Source organism: Meleagris gallopavo, chromosome 19 (genome assembly GCF_905368555.1).
Source record: "Meleagris gallopavo chromosome 19, MGAL_WU_HG_1.1, whole genome shotgun sequence".
NCBI lineage: Eukaryota > Metazoa > Chordata > Aves > Galliformes > Phasianidae > Meleagris > Meleagris gallopavo.
Window position 1 is genome coordinate 8,985,368 of NC_139422.1, and position 7,237 is coordinate 8,992,604.

At 43.3% G+C, this 7,237-nt stretch overlaps 1 protein-coding gene across 14 annotated transcripts in view; it reads right to left on the reverse strand.

The window, feature by feature from the left end:
* Window positions 1-2,748, reverse strand: part of DENND1A (DENN domain containing 1A) — a 174,585-nt gene extending 171,837 nt beyond the window's left edge. For 3 of the 14 annotated variants that reach the window (XM_085239412.1, XM_085239409.1, XM_085239408.1), the window contains exon 1: window positions 2,540-2,742. In XM_085239412.1, coding sequence (XP_085095538.1) covers window positions 2,540-2,556 — 17 coding nt within the window. In that variant the 5' untranslated portion in view covers window positions 2,557-2,742. Of the gene's footprint in view, window positions 1-723; window positions 1,372-1,426; window positions 2,470-2,539 lie in introns of those variants that run through there. The other 11 variants (XM_019621532.3, XM_019621529.3, XM_019621528.3 and 8 more) reach the window with 8 other exon arrangements.
* Window positions 2,749-7,237: the final 4,489 nt, after the last annotated feature.

Sequence of the window (7,237 nt, forward strand, 5' to 3'; positions counted from 1 at the left end):
AAAAGTGCAATTTTTTATGAATAGTAATTTAAACTGAGTTCTATGAGAAAAAAATTCTGCTGTGATAAACCCTATTCATAGGAATTATTTCAAATCTGTTTGATGTATAAATAGCTGTAGTATCACAGCAATCCACAGGAAATTCAATCTTAAAATGAAATATTTTTTAAACTAAGCCTTCAGCAACTGTTATAGTCAAAATAATTTCTGTTACCAAAGTGCAAGAGACTTATGAATAATAAAATAAAAATTCTCTCCGAAGTTGTATGCATCTTACAGACAGAAAGCCACAATTTGAATTCTGTCAGCACCATTTTTCCTATGCATAGGAAAATGCAATAGCTCTTATGACACAAAGCATCATTCTACTTTAAAAAAAAAAAAAAAAGAGGTATAAAAGAGGAGTCAACACTATTCAATTATTAACTGTCTTGTAACAAGATAGTTACTCAACTCTTCAAGAAAAATATATTAGAACAAGTCCATAGTTGCTAATCCAATTCAGAAATCAATTTCCAACCCTTAATATTTCCATATTTTAACTTTTTCTGCCATGTATTCCATTCCTTAAGTAGATAAACGTTACATCTCTGTACACAGCAAGCTCTATGATAAGTCTCAGGCTAATGTTAGGGTTCTCTTCTTTCAGCAGTGAAACACAATTGCCTCTGAAATGGAGATTGGCATGGACACATTTAAAATGCATTTAACACTGAAGGTTACCAGGAAGTGATAGCAGCCAGGTTAAGCAGATTCCTATTTTTGTCAGCCTCTCTGGAACAAAGCACCTCGCACACGCATGCTCCAACGTGAGGCTCAACCCAGCAGCATAACCCAGTGTTACCTTTATTCACCTGAGGCTATACACAAGCCCAAAGCCTACAGGATTACTGGCAGCTTCCTGGTTTCTTTCACTTTGTTTCAATATAGCTACTGGTATCTTTCTCTAAGCAATCTTTCACTCTAATGATTCATTACTATAAATCCATCAAAAATATAACTGACACATACACCTGGGTTTCATGCAGAGCATATCACAGTGATCATGTGCCAGGAAGCTTAATATCCCTCATAACTGCTGATCTATAGCAAGAAGTAAGAAACCTGACTACAGGACTACAGAAGCTAGGGTTTCAAGATTCTTTAGCTTCAACCAAAACACGAGAGAAGGCAAACATAGCTTGTGGATCTGATATGTATACAGTGGAATCACATTTTAAGTTAGCGGTAGTCTTTCAGTTGGTTTAAAACAAGATCATAAAAAGTAACTTCAGACCATATTCTTTAAGTGACCAACACAAAGGTGACAGCTGTGAGGTCCACAGCTGCAAGCTGCAGACAAAACCTTCACTCTGCTGCCAAAATGGCAACAGTTTTAGATTCTACCTTTACTTGGAATGCGAAGAGTTTAATTCATTTTTCTGACCTCAATTTTTTTGTAGCAACAGCTGAGAACACGTACTCCAAAGAAGTGCAAAATTTATCTCCCCTCCCAGAAAAAGAAACAAGTTTCCTTCTGGAACCAAACATCATTTCAGCACTGTCACTGCAAGCACTCAGTACCCATTTGCATTTTCTTACAACACCAGCACACTTAACTCCACCCAACCTAGGAGCTTGGGAACTCAAAGGTACAACACAAACGATGTGTCCTCCAGTCTTACATTTAGTCTTACATTAAACAACAGAGGTAAAAAGTTAAAGCCCTCTGTTACCCTGAAGAACAAGATGTTAAATGCTGCAAAGCAATTGCTCAGCAGCACCCATCGACACTGCTTGAGGAAATACAGGCTGACTGGATGCCCCTTCTCCAGCACACAGCCATCAGCACACTGCTCGGCAGTCTGTTACTGCACATCCACCACTCTCAGTATTCACCTGGAACAACGTTATGGATAAACCGGGCTCAGTAGCACTTACTGATATGGCACAACCCTGTTTATAACGTTTATGAAAATGAAGAAAGTACTGAGGGCACAGACTCGCAGGCCTAGCACATCAACCAGCTCCAGCACTTCTCGCCCTCTTCCCTCAAGTTCCCTTAGCAGCGCAGCTTAGAGGTGCCACAGCCAGGCTTTTCCTTTCCTTCAGGGCACTAATGCAGGCAATAAGGCTTTGATCACCCTCCACCCTACCGCATCCCCAGAACAGATGTCACCATTGCTGACAGTTAACATGTTCCTGCTCCAGCAGCCCCACTCCTCCTAAAGGCCTGCGCTGACTGACAAACAAACCCACTGCCGTCGCGCCGGGCCCTGCGCTACCGCCCAGAAGTCCGGGGCCGCCCGGCTGCGGGCAGGAACCGGCACCGCTCCCCTCAGGGCCGCGCAGCTCCGGCCGTCCGTAGAGGCCTTCCCGCCGCGGCCCGGCGGCCGTGCCCGCTGCCGCCCCGCGCCCGAGGCCTGCGGCCTGGCCCGGGGTCCCGCCCGCGCGGCCTCCACACGGAGCTGGGAGGAGGGCGGGGAAGTCCCCTTCTCACTCCGGAGCCCTCCCGCTTTCCTCAGAGCCTCGCGAGCGGGGCGGGGGGGGGGGCACTCACTTGATCCTGGATCCCATGGTCTCTGGGGGGCCGCATAGGCCCGAGCCAGAGAGAGCCAGGGGGAGGGGGACCGGAGCTCGGCGGGCCGCGCTATCTCCGCCACTCGCCCCCTCACTCCATCCCGGGCAGCGCCGGCGTCGCCCGAGCCGAGTCACGGCGCGGGGGCTGCCGGGAACTGTAGTGCGGCGGGGCCATTGGCCGGGAGCCGGACTGCCGCGCGCCCAGCGGCGGGAGGGTGGTAACGGTCGCCGCGCGCGCCCAACGGCCCCGCCCCCACGGCTCACCTCAGGTGGACGCAGCGGGGATCGCGCCGAGCGCGAGACGCACCTGAGGTACGGCGCGAGCCGGACGGATGCTCGTCTCCTGCCCGTTCCCGCTCCTCACGTCCCGCTGGTGGGAGCTGGAGGGTCAGCCACTCTCTGAGAGGCCCAAGCGTGCCACGGGCGTGACCCAGAGCCCCGGGGACAGATGCCCGCGGCAGGTGAGGGTCAGGATCGTAAAGCCCTGCGAGGAGGCGAGCCATCTCCATGGCGCTGTGCATGGCGATAACGCGCTGCGGCCCGCGGGCGTAAAGAAACGTCTGGTGCCTGAGGGCAGCCGAGAAGGCTAAGGGAAAAGACGAATAGTCACAACGAGGGGCTGTGAGCTGATGCTCCTCCAGAATCACGGTAGAACATCTTACAGCTGGTCACAGAAACAAGAAACAAGCTGCTGAAGGGTAGGGTAGGAAGAACTGCGAGTCCGAGTAAAGTCACACGGGGACTGGAGGGTTCTCAGAGAAGTGGAGGAGAGATGAAATGCAGCCCGCTGAAAAGAGCGCACAAATTAACCCAGAAGTTAGAGTGAGACAGAAAGCGTGCCTCATGGGGGCTGGCAAACAGGTACCCCCACATTATTGAACATTTACAGGAGGCTGTGAGAAATCTTTGGGCAATTTCTAGATAGTTTAACAATTTCTGGCTTTTGGAGTTGGAGATGATCTGCAACTCAGAATAAAATATTAGAAGTTCAGAAAGAGCTGCGTGCTGCAGGCTGCTGTGGAGGCTGGCTGCTCAGCACAGGGCTGGCACTGAGCTGGGCGCAGCTCTGCTGTGCCTCCTGGATCCTTGTTCAGGTAATGAGCATGAAGTAAGGCGAGCGGTTACACGGGAAATACTGGAAGATATATTTACAGTTACAAGTTGAAATGTTTGGGATGATGAGAAAAAGGAGCACTACCAATCCTCACCTGAGTATTAAGAGGTGTAAGAATTGAATTTCATGCACTAGGCTGAGAGGACAGGTCAGCAGAGTTGGGGGACAAACTGGTGCGGGCTGATAAGTAACAAATGCAAGGAACAAATGGCTTTTAAAAGTAGCGTTTGGGAATTACCTTTAAACGTTTCTCAGAGAAATGTGTATTTGATAGGTAACTGATCTGTAATGAGACTGTTTTCCTAATCCTGAGGGAAAAAATAATATCATCAGCCCTTTGTAGGTGCCTTTTCATCAGCGGCTTCTCAGCCTGTATAATGTGATGCGAATGGTAGAACTTTTGAGCAGGAAGTATTACAGTTACACAAAGCATGGGATAGGTGTGGAGAACTGATCTGAAAGCCAGTGTGTTAGTACCTTTCAAAAAAAAAGTTGATCTACTTGAAATAAAGTAATATAGAGTAGAGTAATTTTAATAGAGTAATAAAGAAGAGTTCAATTAATAAATACAGGTAGAATAAGATCATTAAACGCAGCATAGGTGTTCCTGTTCAAGTGCAGAAGTTTTTCTCTCTGCCTATTATTACTTCATTTGTCCTCCAAACTGTAGAACGTTTTTTTTTCATTTTAACTGATATGTTTATCTAAATCAGCTTCTCACTAGGTAGCTCAAATTACATTTTCTCTAGTTCTGTTGATAGCAGTAAGATCTACAGCTGGTCCAATCGTTTGATGGTAATTGTATGAGAGCTACAAGGCAGTAGCAGTGGCAAAGCCCCTAAAGAAAGAGAGGGTTTAACCACATATGGGTTATAGCAATGCCTGCTGGCCTATCCATGGCACAGTGTTTTTGAATATCTAAGAATGGATGAGCTGATTAACCATGAATCACCCTCCCAAAAGAGATGAAGCATTAATAGCATACAAAAGGGAAGCAGAAGGGAAACTTCAGGCAAATGAAAATAATCCAGGAACTAAAAGACTGGTGAAAGCCTTAGGATGCTTTCCAGATTGACCAGAAAAGCTTAATTCAGTACAACAGAAATAAAGATTTTACATTATATCCTCTAGGATGAACTTGGGTGAATGTGGCTGTACCTATATTTTAATACCTTGGGTACTCACAGCAATAAAAATACATGAAAACATAGCTCCTGGTTCTCCTCAGTTAGTGACAACCCTTCTGAATTGTGCCGTAATCTTGATTTACTTGGGAAATAGTCTCATTGTGTGCATCTCACACAATGGAAGTGCCAAGAAATAAAATGCTGGCTTCATAGATCAATAGCTGCGCCTAAAAGGTTATGCCTTGAAACAGAATATTTTGCTACCTGAATGACATTGATTACAATGTGCGTGTATGGTTTTCCACAATTCTCAGTGGGTGAAGATTAAGAAAATCCTTGTAAATGTTTGCAAACCAATAGAAATCTTGTTAAAGATAACATTTTTTTCCTTGTGTGAGTTATTTAATCAACCTCAAGCTTGTAATTCTTGTCGTTAACAAGTATGCCTCAGGAGTTATGGATCAGGTCATTGGCCCATCATATGTGCAAACAGCCTCCAGAAGTGTTCACATATGTTGCTTTAGGAAAAAAAGAGCCTGTTCCCAATGCTCCCAAACTATGATTCATCAGGCATTGCTAGCCTTCAGAGGCATTGGTTTGTGCTCTCAAACAAGAGGGGTATATAATTCAGCGTATATACCTACTCATATAGATGGAAATAGTTATATCTACTTGTTTTCTGCAACAGGTTGAGAAACAATAATCTGTAACTGTAAAGTGCCACTTATCTCTGGGAAATACAAAACAAATTACAAGAACTAACACAAACACACACACACAAAAGAAAACAGGAAAGTTGTTAGAACATAACTGACAAGTTAAATCAAAGGTCTGTCTAGCTCAGCATTCTGTCTCTAACACAGGATACTGGCAGCTGTTGAAGGAAATGCATAAGAGCAGGGGAGTATGTAGAATCCTCTCCAAGCCTCCCATAAATTCAAGTATTTTCTCAGTGCTGTTTTTATATGATACCTTTGGGTGTGTTTTTATATTTCCATGGATTTGTTGCTTTTAAATCTATAGTTGAAAATCTGATCCCTTTCCTGGCATGGAGTTTCCATAGGCTAATGGAAGGCCGGGTGAAAAAAACTTCCATTTGTCTGCATTGAATCAGCCACAGTTATTTAGTTTGATCTCCACTAAATCTTATATGAGAAATACAAGGGAAGGACTGTTATCATTTTCATGTCATCCATAATTTCATAGACCTTATGGTTTCCTTGTCAAAATAAGAAACGAGGTGTATCAAGTTTTCTCATAAAGTAAAAGAAGTTCTTTCCTTCCGCGTCTGCATAGCAGTGTGACATTATGCGTACTTTCTATATAGTACATAAAAAGCTAAGTAAGCAGTGAAATACCTTTCCTTTTAAGTGTTTGAAGTACCATACACTGAATGACCTTTTCATTCTCCATTCACAAAGAAATACGAAATAACTATTCTTATTTCTGAAACCTGTGATTATACCAATAGCTATAACTCAGGTCCATGAAGTCCTTTAATATAAAGAGCCATGCTGGAGACTCATTCCCTTAAAGAAAAGAGCCCCGGATGATTGACCTGAAATGACCTCTTCATTTTTTAGTGAAAGGAGATCTAAATATGGCAAACATTTCCTTGTGCTACTGTCTCTTAAGAGACTACGTTTTCCCCCATAAGAATCTTCTATGAGACATATTAAAAAAAAAAAGTTAATCACTTTTACAGGAAAGCTAGCAAAATGTCTACCAGACCTATCTGTTCAGAAAATCTATTTTATTCTGTTTATTATTTCCACTGCTTGGATCACTTACGACATTGATCATATTTTCTGCTTCAGGGTATTTAAGCATGCATTTATCTTGTTGACCTAAGGAATTAAAGAATCACAAGTCTGCCACCATAAAAATGGTGTTAAAATCACTAAAATTAGCTATTATTTTTAAAGAAACACAAAAATCCTATTTTTTCTTTCAGTTTATACTATTTTCTCTTTTTTGAGAGAAAACTAATCCAAGCATCCAAATTGATGTCAGAGGATGATTATTAAAAATTGTTCTTTTCTTTAGCTTTGATTTTGGAATGATGAAAAAGTCTGTGCTCCTTCTCACATCGTTCAATACCTGTAACTAGGGATAAAGCTCAGGTCAAAGAATTGATCTAGCTGGTCAGTATATTTCTTTGAAAGCAGAATATAGATTAAAAAAACACAATTCAACCTGAAGCCCAACTGAAGAACTACAGAAACCATGAAGCACTGAGCTTTCAGAAGAACTTCTGCTTTGTGGGAGATCACGTGGTGCTTCTGTTTGTAGCTTTAAATTGTTCTGGATTCTTTCCACTGCAGAAATGGCCACATATCTGTGATTGATCAGAACAAGGCATCTTCTGTTAATGACTACAGACCAGTGATCTCTGGGTTTCTCGGTTACTCCTGAAATCCGTGAATGAAGCATACTT